General features: G+C 33.0%; 1 protein-coding gene across 6 annotated transcripts in view; it reads right to left on the reverse strand.

The window, feature by feature from the left end:
• Positions 1-14,699, reverse strand: part of PAN3 (poly(A) specific ribonuclease subunit PAN3) — a 128,875-nt gene that overhangs the window by 68,262 nt on the left and 45,914 nt on the right. For all 6 annotated transcript variants that reach the window (XM_032314389.1, XM_032314387.1, XM_032314386.1 and 3 more), the window contains one exon: positions 1,201-1,348. In XM_032314389.1, the coding sequence (XP_032170280.1) occupies positions 1,201-1,348 (148 nt within the window). The remainder of the gene's footprint in view (positions 1-1,200; positions 1,349-14,699) is intronic.

The raw sequence follows: 14,699 nt of genomic DNA on the forward strand, positions 1-14,699 counted from the left end.
AAGCATTGATAAAATCCTTAGCAACATAAGGTTATTCTGCCTCTAAGTACGCTTGATACTTTATATACTAAACCTGATGCTCTGTTCCATAAAGTTATCAGTACTACTCTCATTCTTTATTTCATAAAGATCTTTGATTTCAATATCAGTATCAAAACCGATGAATCTTATTAACTGGATTAAGCCCTGGAGGCAATATTAGTTTCAGACTGATCTAGGTAGACCCTTTGGCTTAAATGGCATCCAATTTCTATTTTTTGAAACACTGAAGACTAAGTGATGATTATCCAGCACAGGTTCTAGAAACATAATCATGTGAGTAATTTCAAACAGTTTATAGAGACAAGATAATCTACTCTGCACTTATTATAAATTCAACATAATTATCCACACCTTGGATTTCTAATTAAGGTAAACAGCAGCAGGGATGGATGATGTTATTTAACAAATTTTTCTATTTCTATATTAAAATAAATGTCTATTATATGTAGAATGAAAAATTTGTACGAATTTTTAAGGTAAGAGAGGACTTCAAGAAAATAGGGTTCTGGAAGGGTCACATTGGACCCCTGAGGTATCAGTGCATTTATTCAAATTCTTCAGCCATTATGGGTAAACATGGATAAAAAAATGATTGAAAAGTACTATTTTCTCGACCTTGACAACCCCTAAATAGATTTCTTTCCTACTGTTGTTTATAATACTTTAGCCAATTTAAAATTACTACTATAAATTTATAATCAAACACCTGAAAGACAATACACCTAAACGTGTATTTAGAATGACACAGAATTATTTTTTTAGAAACTTACTGTAAAAAGAAGATTCTGAAGCATATATACATATCAATATTCTATTTCTGAGGCTTTTACAGAAGTTTTTGAGTGAAACAGCATTATTATTGACTTGAAAAAATAGGGAAATACTAAGGTCCAAGTGGATTATTTTTTCTAATAAACCATTTTCTACTTTAAATTTTTTTATGCCTTTAAACATGCTTATATAGAATTTTTGTTTATAATTAAATTTTGTTTAAAATTTTCAACTATACATTTGATCTATGGTACCAAAACTAAGAATATAAAACTCATAATGTGTCTAAACGTGAATCATTCAAGTATACAATTTCAGTTCTGATATAGCAAATAGTGCTTACAGATTTGATATCTGGAACTCACTGGAAACAGTTACTCAACTTACCTGGTGCTAATCCAGCAGCAGCAGGACTTCCCATGGATGGGTGAGAGAACACTTGAGAGAAGGCAGACATATTTGACTGGGACACGTTACTCAGCCTGGAGGTTGATCCTCCTTTAGGAATAAACTCGCTTGCAGTAGGATTTGGTGTCTATTTAAAAATCAAATATAGTAAGTTAACACACTTTAAGCCCAAAAAAGACATTGAATCTACTAGGAATTATTGCACAATGATTTACTGAGTAAAATATTTTATTGAAAGGATTTACAGTGTTTTTAGTTTCTGTATTTTGGAGTGGTATAATTAAATTTCTTGAAGGAAATTTTTTAATCAACTTTGAGGATTTTAATCATTTCATTTGTAGAATTTAACCCCAGAAACATGTAAAATTTGCCTTGACTGTCAAATATGCATCATTACCAAACTATCCTAACACATTTTAGAGAACTGGGAGGTGAGACTACCTCAAAACTGAGCAACAAGTTTCAAGTTTAAGATCTTCAAACCACTTCTAGCAGGATAAAAGCGCCTTTCTTCCCAAAATTAATCATTTCCTTTTTTTAAGACACTTAAGACATTTCCCCAATAATATGGTGCCATGTATTTAAGTAACAGAGTAAACACAAGAAAAACATTTAAAATCAGGAAAAGGTAGGAGGAATCAAGCTATAAGAAAAACCTAACAGAGGCCCCAATGCTTTCAATGCCCTACAAGTATCACATGTAACTTTTGTTAATATTTCAAGTATTTTACTATGTGATAACATAGGAAAAAATTTTCTTCACAGTTGTACTATGCCACAACATTTTATATATTCAAGTGGCATAGTACTTTAGGCTTTAAAAACTACTGAAACATTATGAGACTGCATAACAAATTCATAAATGGCCTGTATTTTGTCAACATGGAACAAATAAATATCCTCAATTTTTCTGAAATGGTGACCATTTTAAATTCTAGATGCCTAAGCAAAAATAAAGATTCAATCACTCTTAACATTAATCTTTCGAATTCAACTTTCAAATGGTCAGCCAAGGAGATAATTTAGTATGGCTCACACTTCAGCCCACATTCTATGCATACATATAAACTAAGTTTAAAATGCACTGAATCATGATGTAAAGCAGTCATTCACTTAGAAGTCTTTTAGAACCGATCATTAGAATGTAAAAATGCATTTCCACAAAGGCAGAAAATAAGATAGACTAATTCCTGTACAACCCGAGAACAGCTTCCCTAATTCAGTAAGAATGCCACTCTACATTACCAAATTAGAGTTTAAGTTATTAGATTCAGAAGACTGTAAGTCAACAGGCTGACCTAAATTTAAACTCTACAACAAATGAGAGTTTACCAATTACATGCCTGCTAATGTTAAATGCAAAGTTCATAAAATGTAGAAGAAATGTTAAACTGTGCTTAATTAAAATATATTAAAGAATGAATCTCTTTAACTGTCACATCTAAGATATGAAATTCTGAAAAACAAACAAACAAACAAACAAAAAACCCAGGCCTGATCCAAAATATATTTTTCAAAGAGAAAAAAAAATCCTCTTCTATCACTTTTCTGTGTGCATGTGTGTGTCTGTTTCAAACACTTCCAAATTCTAAAGTTTTCAAAAATAGTGGTATGTTCTACAAAAGTATAGTCAACTCCTTAATTTCTGGGAAAATTTCTAGAAGGTAAGTCCATGCATTTTATTATACTACTCCCTAGTTCTAAGGGAACGAATGGCTACTAACAAGATCACTTCAGAGCTAAACCAATGTGTTTCTAAAATCTATTTTAGAAGATGAGAGTCAAGATAAAAGTAATCCGTATCTTGGTAAGAGTCCAGAGTGCCTAGAAGAGACGGGGACTTCAGGATTATAAGATTACTAAGAGCAAATTTGGACAAAGAAAATTATATGTGTAAACAAAAAAATCTTAGTAGCATATTCCTGAGAATTAGGTATTACTCATTTTCCATGTCAGTTATATCTTATATTTACTGTGAAAGTAAATATCTTATATTTAGTTTTTAAAGGATCCTACACAGGACAAAAAGAGGGAAAAGTCTATTCCACCATTCCCAAAAAAATCATATATAACCCCAGGAGCCCCTAATGAGGTCTTCAAGATGAAGAGACTTCTGCTGGCTACCTGGCTTTGTTCTATCCTGTCCACCCTCACTGCCCTAACTCCCACTGTTTTGTGAAGATAAAAGCTGGAATCTTTTTTTTTTTTTTTATAGTATCATGAGACATGGAACACCTCCACAAATTTAAGTTCATGTCCAATTGGAAATTTGTTTCTATATGTACAGTTTGTCAGAGAAAAAACATTAAGTTGTTTTTGTACGAATACAGAATGTGATTTATACAAGAATTAACAACAAATATATATATAATGTCATTTTAATAAATTATAAAGCGCTTCCAAATTTATTAGAAGTTATTAAAATATAACCATGAAACTTTATACACTAAACTGCAACCTTTACAGATTCAACAATCAAAGATGCAACCTACCCAACAATGAATTTTAAATAAGAAGTGAAAAGAAAAGCCTAAAATCCTCTCTCCTTCCTTACTCTTTTCTGATTTAAGATGGCAAAGCATTTCCCTTGAGTGGATGGTTTAGGAGTTTATTTTATTCAACTCTGAGTACTTGAGATTAGAGAAAAGGTTAATGGATTTAACTGACAGAAAAAAACAATTACAAAGGATTTAGGTACAACACAAACCAAAATCTAGGAATAACAGAGTAGGGCTATTATTAACAGGTAATACAAATTCTTATACTAACTAGCCAGATTAGAGAACTATCAGAAATATTTAAAGTAGTAATTAATTATAATAATGAGAATACGTTTTATGATACAATTAGTTAAAATAATAACTACAATTAAAAGATGTATTCTTAAAATGACTTTAATTTTTTGGTTTAAATTATAAATACGGGATTTAAAGTAACAAAATAGTATAGGCACACACCTTTAACATGTTAAAAAGAAAAATTTTTTTGAAAAATAAGCCAAAACTAGTTAACTAAAACCAGTATATCATATTAAAATCAAATATCTGCTCATCGGAAAGGAATTAATTTATTTTAGCTTTAGGAAGTGAAGGTTACGTTTATAAAGAAGACTCAAGGACTTGGGTTGTATAAATTTTCTGTCTAACTTAAACACTTCTAAAGAGAATGGAATAAAAAGTTTTATTACTCCTGCCCTATGATTTTCATAATCCTTACATAACTATCTAGTATATGTTCCTATACTATTATATTTGTTATTTCATATACATGTAACTATATTTATAATTCTAATTTCTATTTCTATTCTAGTACTTACATTTTAAATCCTAATTTTCAGCATTTCTTAAACAGCTCTAAATGCATGTTTTTAAAAAAAAAATCAATGTTTATTCAAGTTAAGTAAAAGACATCATTTTGGGAGAATTTATCAATAAAAATAGTTTGTGGTTCCCATACACTTAAATTTCCACTACTAACTTGCATGCCAAAAACAGCCATGTGCTTTTTATAAACTGACACCATCCCACAACATTTAGCTATGATCCCTACCTGTACTCTCTAAACAGAAATAGACTAAATCAAGAGTCCTACTCACATTTAGTTTAAAAAGCAGTACTGCCATTGTTATTATACTTAAAAATAATAACTAACATTTCAATGTAGACATCTCACTCCACCAAAATGATAAAGCATTTCCTATCCGATAGGGTTTTGTTTTGTTTTGTTTTTTTTACAAATGAAGTAATCTTCTGATGAAGTTTTCTAACTTAGGTTTAACACAATTTTATGTTTTTCTATTACATGATTCCATGGAAACTGTTACTTTTAAAGTAAAATTCAGTATTTAATACTCTGCTGGACTCCACTACAAAGAAAACACTTATTTAAGACCACAATAAATGAGTCCCAGAAATTAAGGGACTAATTTAATAAATAGTGCAACAAAATAAAAAGTAACAACCATTAGTATGTTTTTAAAATTAAGTAGAAAAACAGGAAGTTTACATTAAATGAACACAGAACACAAAGTCTTATGTAGTATTTCACTGCAAGTATGTCAAAAATGTCTGTAAGAAGTTGTCTGAAGGTGATATATGGCTTAGAAACCACTAATGCTTTTGAGTATTGTTCAGATTTTTAAAAATACACATAATAAACCCATAAAACCCATTAAATACCTTCCATGGTAAAGATCCTTATAAAGAGCTCAACTTACTTTACTTGTCTTAATGGCTTAAGTTGCTATCAGTAACCTTTTTACTCTCTGAATGAAACCTGACCTGCTAATTTTTTTCTTAACAGCTTTATTTAGATACAATTGACATATGAATAAGCCACACATATTTAAAATGTAAACTTTAATAACTCTGGTCACAGGTAGACAACCAAGAAACCATTACCCAAATCAAGATAACGTATATATCCATCATGCCAAAAAGTTGCCACAAGCTTCTTTTAAATCCCTCCTTCCTATTCCTCTCTACTCCCCTACTTTGGTCTTGAGGCAACCACAGATCAGCTTTCTGCCACCATAGATTAATCTGCATTTTCTAGAATAAAATGAATGGATCTGACATACATATTTATGTGCTGGTTTCTTCCTTAGCTTCTTTCATTTGGCAACATTAAGATTCATCCATATCACTGCCTTCCAATACTGCATTCCTTTTTTACTGATTAACAGTCAATAACATCACTATACCACAACTTGTTTATCTTTTCATCCAATGGACAAAGGTTGTTTCCAGTTTTTGGCTATTGAAAACAAAGCTGCCAAGAACACTCGTCGTACAAGTCTTTGTATGGATATATATTTAACACTGCTAAAAAATTGGTAAGCTGTTTTACAAAGTGGTTATATTATATTTTAATATGTTCACCAGCACACTGTGAAGAGATCAAGATGCTCTAGGTACTCAGGAACGTGTGCTTTGGTCAGACTTTTATATTTGAGACTTTTTAATTGGTGTGTAGTATCTCAATGTGGCTTCATTTTGCATTTCCCAAATGACTTATTTGCCACTCTGTGTCTACTATCATGAAATGTCTGTTCACACTTCCTGGCCATTGTTTTTGGATTTGTTTTTTATTGGAATTTGGACGGTTTGGGATAGAAGTCCTTTGTCAGATATATGATATAAAAATACTTTCTCCAGGTCTATAACCTGTCTTTTCACTGTTTTAACAGTATCTTTCAAAGAACTGAAGCTCTTAAATTCTGATGAAATGCAGTTTATAAAATGTTTAAGAGTCATATATTTGGTGTTACATCTAAGAAACAACTGCCTAAACAAAGGTCACAGATACTATCTATTTTCTTCTGTAAGTTTTGTGGTTTCATGTTTTACATGCAGGTCTAAGTTCCACTCTGAGTTAACTTTATAATGTATGAACTATGGGTCTAATATTTTTTATTTATTCTTGCACTGTTTGCTGAACAGATCGTTTTTCCTCCATGGAATGCCCTTTGCTACTTTGTTGAAAATCAGCTACCTATTTGGGATTACACAAATCTATAAATACATTTGGTAAGAATTAACATCTTAACAATAATGAGTCTCCAGATCCATGAATATGATAAATGCCTCCATTTACTTAGGTCTTCTTTAATCCTCTTAGGAATGTTTCAAAGTTTTCAATTATAGGTCCAGTAGGTCAGATTGATCCCAATTTTATATTTCTGATATTACTATAAATTATATAATTTTAAAAATTTCAATGTATTATTATTTGTTGCTAGTACATATGTACCAGTTTCCTGGTAACAAAATGCCACAAACTTGATGGCTTAAAACAACAGAAATGTATGCTCTCCCACTTTTTGGATGCCAGAAGTCCAAAATCCAGTTGTTGGTGCTTCCCTCCAGATGCCCTGAAGCAGAATCCATCCCATGCTTCTCTCCCAGCTTCTGGTAACTACCAACATTCTCTGAGATTCCTTGGCTTGTACCACATCACTTGTTTCTGTCTCTGTCCTCATATCACCTTCTCCTGTGTATAATCTCCTTCTGCCCTTGTCTTACCAGGACACTTGCCATTGTTCTGGTCCCACTTAAATAATTCAGGAAGACATCTCCAAACCCTTAACTTAATTACATCTATAAAGACTCTTTTTCCAAATAAGGTAGAATTCACAAGTTCCAGAGATTAGGACATGAACTTATCTTTTGAGGGGCCAAATTTGGGCTGCATTTGTTCTTCTTTCTCTAGTTTAAGGTAGCACCTAAGGTCACTGACCTAAGAACATTTCTTCTCTTCTACTATAAGCATTTAGTGCTATAAATCTCCCTCATTACTGTTTTAGCAGCATCCCACTTTTGACATGTCTTCATTTTCACTCAGTTCAAAATACTTTCTACTTTTCCTATTTCCTCTTTGACCCATGTATATAATTTAGAAGTATGTTATTTGGTTTCCAAATACTTGAAGATTCTCAAAAAATACTGATTCCTACTTTAATTACACTGTGCTCAGAGAACATATTTGTCTGACCTGAATCCTTTTATAAATTTACTGATACTTGTTCCATGATCCAGAATTGGTCTAAGTCAATGTTTTATGTGCACTTAAAAAGAATATGTATTCAGTTGTTCAGGGACAAAGTGTTCCATAAATGTCAAACTGATAAAGCTGTTCAAATCTCCCATACCCTACTGTTTTGTCTCCTTCTTCCAATATTAAGGAGTACTCAAATCCCTATCACTGTCTGTCTACTTCTCCTTGCATCTCTTATTAGTCTCTGTCTCATATATTCGTATTTTAACCCTGCTATTAAGTACATACACATTTAAGAATGGTACATCCATGCTCTTAAAGAACTATTCCTTTATTTTTATTGAATAACTCTCTTTATTCTCTAATATTCTCTGCTCTGAAACCTACTTTGTCTGATGTGAATATAGCTACCCCAGGTATAATAATATATATACATCAATGTACTATATATACAGTTGACTCTTGAATAACATGAGTTTGAACTGTGCAGTCCACTTACACAGATTTTTTTCCATACAGTACAGTACCTGTAAATGTATTTTCTCTTTTGATTTTACTATTCGCTTTTCTCTAGCTTACTTTACTGTAAGAATATAGTGTATAATACATAAAACATGCAAAATGTATGTTAATCAAATGTTTATGTTATCAGTATGGCTTCCAGTCAACAGAAGCTGCCAGTCATTAAGTTTTGGGGTAGTCGAAAGCTATACAAAGTTTTTTGTTTTTTTATTTTAGTTTATTTGATGGAGAGAGTGAGTACAAGCAGGGGAAATGACAGGCAGGGAGAGAAGCAGACTCCCACTAAGCAGACAGCCCTATAGGGCTCGATCCCAGAATCCTGAGATCATGACCTGAGCCAAAGGCAGACAGTTAACCAACTGAACCACCCAGGCACCCCGTTATACAAAGATTTTCAAATGCGTGGGGGGTTATCACCCTAACTTCTACATTGTTCAAGGCCAACGGTATTACTATACCATATATATCCATATATATATATATATATATATATATATATATACACACACACACACACACACAAATGTACTGACTGATAATAGTGTATTAGTATAAATGTACTGTCATAGTATACATATGTGGTATATGATGCTAGTAATACACACACAAATCTTTTCTGACTAGTTCATGATATAACTTTAAATTTATTTTTGTCTTTATGTTTAAAGTGGTGTTTCTGTCAGTTTCATATAGTTGGATCTTGCTTTTTTAAATCCAATCTGAAAATCTCTGCCTTCTTATTGGGGCATTAAGGCTATTTACATTTAATGTGATTATTAATATGGTTAGATTCAAAACTACTATCTTGCTACCTTTTTTCCTACTTGTTCTCTTTGTTCTTTGTTTCCCTTTTCCTGCCTTTTTCTGGAATTAACTAGTTTTTTAAATTTCTTTTTATTTCTTCTCTCAGCTTATCAGCTAGAACTCTCTTCTTGTGTTATTATAGTGGCTGCCTTAGATTTTATAATATATATAATTTAACTTATCACCAACTATCTTAGTCTGTTAGGGTCATGACAAAATACCATATACCGAGCGGCTTAAACAACAGAAATTTATTTTCTCACAGTTCTAGAAGGTGAGAGTCTAGGATCAAGGTGCCAGCAGAGTTGGTTTCCCCCTGAGGCCTCTCTCCTTGGCTTGCAGACATCGAAATTCTTGCTGTTCCCTTAAGGAAATGTGGACCTCTGGTATTTCTTTGTCTTCTAAGGACATCAGTCATATTGGATTAGGGCCCCATCCTTATGACATTTAACTTTAATTATTTCCTTAAAGACCCTATTTCCAAATACGGTTATATTAAGGATTAGGGCTTAAACATATGTATTTAGGGGAGACACAATTCAGTCCCTAACACCAATTATCATCCAGTCTTAAACTACTTCACATATAGTATAGCAAGCTTACAATATTATACTTCCATTTCTCCTCCCCTAGACTTTGTACTAGTTTCATCACATATTTAAAATCTATTATGTTATAAACCTAATAAGATGCTGTTACTACTTTTGCTCTAACAAGTATTTTTAAAAGAGACTTAAATAAGGGGGAAAGTTTTTTATATTTATTCATGTAGTATCTGTTTCCAGTGTTCTTCACCTCTTTGTATAGATTCTGATTTCCACAGGTTTTTGTTTTCCTTCCACCTAAAATACTTCCTTTAATACCTACTGAAGTACACATCTGCTGGTGGTGAATCCTTCAATTCTTGTATGTTTTTAAAGTGTTTATTTTGTTTTAAAAGAAATATTTCAAAATAATTTAAGACTCACAACAAGTAGTCTTTGTATGTCTACTAATTTTTGATTGGTTGCCAAATATTGCTACTTTTATCTTTTTGGATATTGGGTATTATTTTTTATATTCCTATAAAAATTTTTGAGCTTTGTTCTCCATCATAAACTGCTTAAAAAGTAGTCTGATCCTTCAGGTCTTGCTTTTAAACTTCATTAGGAAGGCCCAGGACAGCATTTATTTTAAGACAATAATTTGGTCCCACTACTAGGCAAAAGACCTCCCATGGTACTTCATAAATCATGATGTTTTCCATGTTGGCTGGTGAGAATAGGAACTATAGCTGTCTTCTATGAACTCTGAGAATTATTTTTTATGATCCTTTTATGAATTTCTTCTTCCAGCTCAAACCGCCTCTTCACTCATACCCTCTGATCAGTACTCAGCTGACAATTCAACAGGATCTTTCCAAGTGTCTAAAGTTCTTTCTGTTTATGAACTCCCTACTCATTAGTAATTTTTCTTGTAAACTATAACCTTCTGTTAACCTCCCATTTGGTCTCCTCAATTAAATAAATCACTAGACTCCACCTGAGTTCCGGCTCCATGCACAAGGCCTGGAAACTCCCTCCAAGCAGTAAGTTAGATTCACCTTTGTTTCCCATCTATCAGGGATGATTTCCTCCACTGTCTGATATCTAATGTCTTGAAAACTGTTATTTCATATCCTGGCTCAGTTTTTTAGCTGTTTCTAGAGGGTAAGTCCAACACTCATTCTTCCACCTTGGCCAGAAAACAGATCTAGTAGTAAATGTTTTCAAAACATAAGATATCCCTAGTTTGATCAATAAATAAAATTTAGGGGCACCTGGATGGCTCAGTGGGTTAAATAAAGCCTATGCCTTCGGCTCCGGTCATGATCCCAGGGTCCTGGGATTGAGCCCCACATGGGCTCTCTGCTCAGCAAGGAGCCTGCTTCCTCCTCTCTCTCTGCCTGCCTCTCTGCCTACTCTGCCTCTCTGCCTTTCTGTCTGTCAAATAAATAAATAAACAAATAAATAAAATTTAGCCAACACCTCATTTTGATCAGGCTCTTACCAGTAAAGAGGTGCTTTGCAACTATCATTTTATACAATTTCTGAGCAAATCTACCACCTTCCTATTAAGTTGGTTTTTCTTTTCAAGTTTTGTTGTGCTTTCTATAGCATCTCTATCCCAAACAGATAAATTATATCACAACTAACTATTCTTCTGATAATGCAGATATATTTGAAGCATCAAATCAAGATATCTATTCTATATCCTACATATTTCTCAGATTCAACTGTTTCTACGTATGTCACCATCAGTGCCCTAGTCTACACTACCATCATCTGCTCTCAGGTTTAGTGCAACATCATCCCAATGGACCAACTAGACTCCAATCTTACTCAACTCCAATCCTTCTTATATTTTTCAACCAGGGTTAAAGAGAGTAAGAGATAAAAACAGAAATAAAGAAAAGGAAGAAGAGGAGGAAAAAGAGGAAGGGGGAGGGGGAAGAAAGGAAGAGAAGGAGAAGTTTTGTTTAATGACTTACTGATGAAATCCAGTTAGATTGAACAGATCAAGTTTCCACTGTTCTTGATTGAATCAAGTAAATTTTTTTTAAAAAAGGATATGAAATGTTGATATAAATCTTAGTCTTATCTACTTTTTTTTCTAAAACCTACTCCAATCTACTATCTTTATGACTATTCTTCCTTCTTTGGAGTTAATAAGAGCCCAGTTGGGACTAATTCAAAAGATTTGTGTCCAAGGGGTGTATGTGTGTGTGTGTCTGTCTGTCTCCTGGCAAGGGCAAAGAGCAGTGAATTATTTGGGTAGGTAAAAGAGGGGATACTGATAATGAGGGGAAAAGGCAGGAATTGGCAAGCACTGTGCCTTGATAAAATGATCTATAAAGGCATAAAAAGATGAGACACAAGGACAAACAACCCCAACCCTATTCAGAGCTATTTTTACCAGTGTTCAGTGTTCATAAGTAATACAGAATAAAGAGGAACAGGATGAAATGGAAAGGAGAAGTCAAATGGCTAACGAGACCCTCCAAGTTCACGTTTTTACAAGATTTTTTGGAATTTAATGGGCTCTTATTTCCCCTTATTTCAAGTATATCCAAATATGGTCCATTTTAAATTTACTATCAAAACATACTTAACTTCTGGGCTATTCAGAAACTAACCTTTTTAAGACCAGCAAAATTTCACCTTATAAGCTAAAAGTTAACATCTAAAATACCACTACTGTGAAATTAGTCTGTTTTCTGAAGCACTCTGGGCTCTGTGATAAACACACTGATACAGTAAATATGATTTCTAAATAAATCAGAATCAAATCGGTGAAGACTGTGGAAGAAAGTTGATTCTTAATGCTTCTAAGAGATACACTTCAATGTTGTCTTAAACAGAAGTTCTCCTATTTATAATTTGGCTATCTTTAGAGTGAAATAGTATCAGTACATCAGAACCTACAAGTGAAAATCTATTCAAAATAAGTTTCATTTTATGATAGAGTTAAACAGAAAAACTTTCAGAAGCTCAGCTAAAAAATTATATATAACAGCTTGAAACTATGGAAACATAAATTTCCCCCCAAAAAAGTACTCATTAGTCCATCCTTTATGAAGTTTGTCATAACTAGGTAATACCCTAAACACTGTTCGTGAGAGTAGTTTGATAATATGTATCAAAATAAAAAATAAGCAGCCCTAGTACTCCTAACATCTAGGAACTAGAGCTAAGGAGAAAATAATGTATGTAGAAAAAATTAAGTTTTGCACATATTTTTTAAATTTATGATTTTTTTAAAAAAAGGAAGTGACTAAAATATCTCTTGGTAGGGATTCAGTCATGTGTCATGTCGATTTTGGTACCTATAATAGTGTGTAGCCAATAAAAATCATGTGAACTGATTTATTTTTATTTACCACAGAAAGAAGCCCTGTGAGTAAAAATAAAACAGAAATTAGGCTACAATACAGCAATTATACTAAACAGCTATTTCTGTTAAATGGTGTACTAATGCCTAAGAGAAAGGGAAGAAGGGTAAAGAGGGAAAATATATGTGCACACAAGCATATGATATAAAAGGATGTAACTGAAGATGCTCACTAAAATGTTAACAGAGATGTCATCTCTGGGTGGTAAGGAAACGAGTCATTTTTGCTTCCTTCTTTGTACTTCCCTATAGTATCTGAATTTTTTTCCATTAAGTACATATACTTTTTACAAAAAAGTTGTAAGAAAGTTTAAGATTTGTTCATCACAAAGCCACTTACAGAGTTCCCTTTTCTTTGCCTATTATCACTGAATAGCATGGTGTTACACAGGAATGCATGTAAATTATGCAATATTTAAATTGACACCAACAGAATAAAAAAGCAAAATCTGTGTACAATGGATAGAACACATTTTCTTTTTTCTTTTTTTTTTAAAGATTTTATTTATTTATTTGACAGAGAGAAATCACAAGTAGATGGAGAGGCAGGCAGAGAGAGAGAGAGGGAAGCAGGCTCCCTGCTGAGCAGACAGCCCGATGCGGAACTCGATCCCAGGACCCTGAGGAGATCATGACCTGAGCCGAAGGCAGCGGCTTAACCCACTGAGCTACCCAGGCGCCCTAGAACACATTTTCAAATAAAAAACAGGTGAACTGCTTCTCCTCTTCCACTTGAAAGTTATTTATGTTACCAGTTATCCAATAGCAGTAATCAGTAACAGTCACAGAAGCATTATCACCTAGCTCATTCTCGATATTCCTCTACCTATTTGCATATCAATTATCTCAAGAAAGCTTAAAAAAAATTACTCTCCCTAAAAAAAGCAGAACTATCCATTCAGGTCAGTTAATGAATAAACCAGGACAATGAGACCATCACAGCATTCCAAAGAGGCAAGAATTACTACACAACTATAACTATTTTCTGTATCTATGCAGTTTCTAACAATAGCTATATAATAGTAAAACCTATTTGCCACATTGCACAGTAAGAGAGATTTACTTAGAGGCATTCTCTCCAACTAAGAACTCTGCCATATTCCGTTATAAGATTCAAGATATATTTAAGATTTTTCAAAGATTTTTCCATAATGATATTTTTTGACATGAAACTATACCAAAGAAAGTTTTAAGAAACTGCACAAAGCATTAAATTTCAGGACTACCACCAAGCCAAATATTTTTATCGCCAAATAATCACTAATCCAGGTTTATTCTTTCAATTATTTGAATAGCTAATACATAGAAGATACTGTGCTAGGCACTGTGCTAGGCACTACGGAGAAGCAGCAGCTATAAAACACAGGCACTGTGTTCTAGAAGCTCACAGATGGGCATTTCACAGATATGATGTACACTGAACCTCATTTCACAATCCCAAGGGCTCAGAACACCTAGATATCAAAAAATATTAAGTATCTACAGTGTGCTATATACTGTTAACCTTTAAGACAAGTTAGATATGCATTAATTAGAGCAATTTAAGTGCTAGGGAAAAGTGAACAACTGCTTAACGCTGACTGATTAGGTCATAAAACCATATGCTCAAAATGAATCCTAGGAGACAAGTTTCTTGAATCAAGACAGAAAAGGTCAAAGCAAGCAAAGCAATGTTCAAACAAAGGAAGAGGCGGAAAGAGCATGGTACTCTTCATGGTACTACAAATAGTTCAGTAGGTCTACAGCAG

The sequence above is a fragment of the Mustela erminea genome, chromosome 15, assembly GCF_009829155.1.
Source record: "Mustela erminea isolate mMusErm1 chromosome 15, mMusErm1.Pri, whole genome shotgun sequence".
Taxonomy (NCBI): Eukaryota; Metazoa; Chordata; class Mammalia; order Carnivora; family Mustelidae; genus Mustela; species Mustela erminea.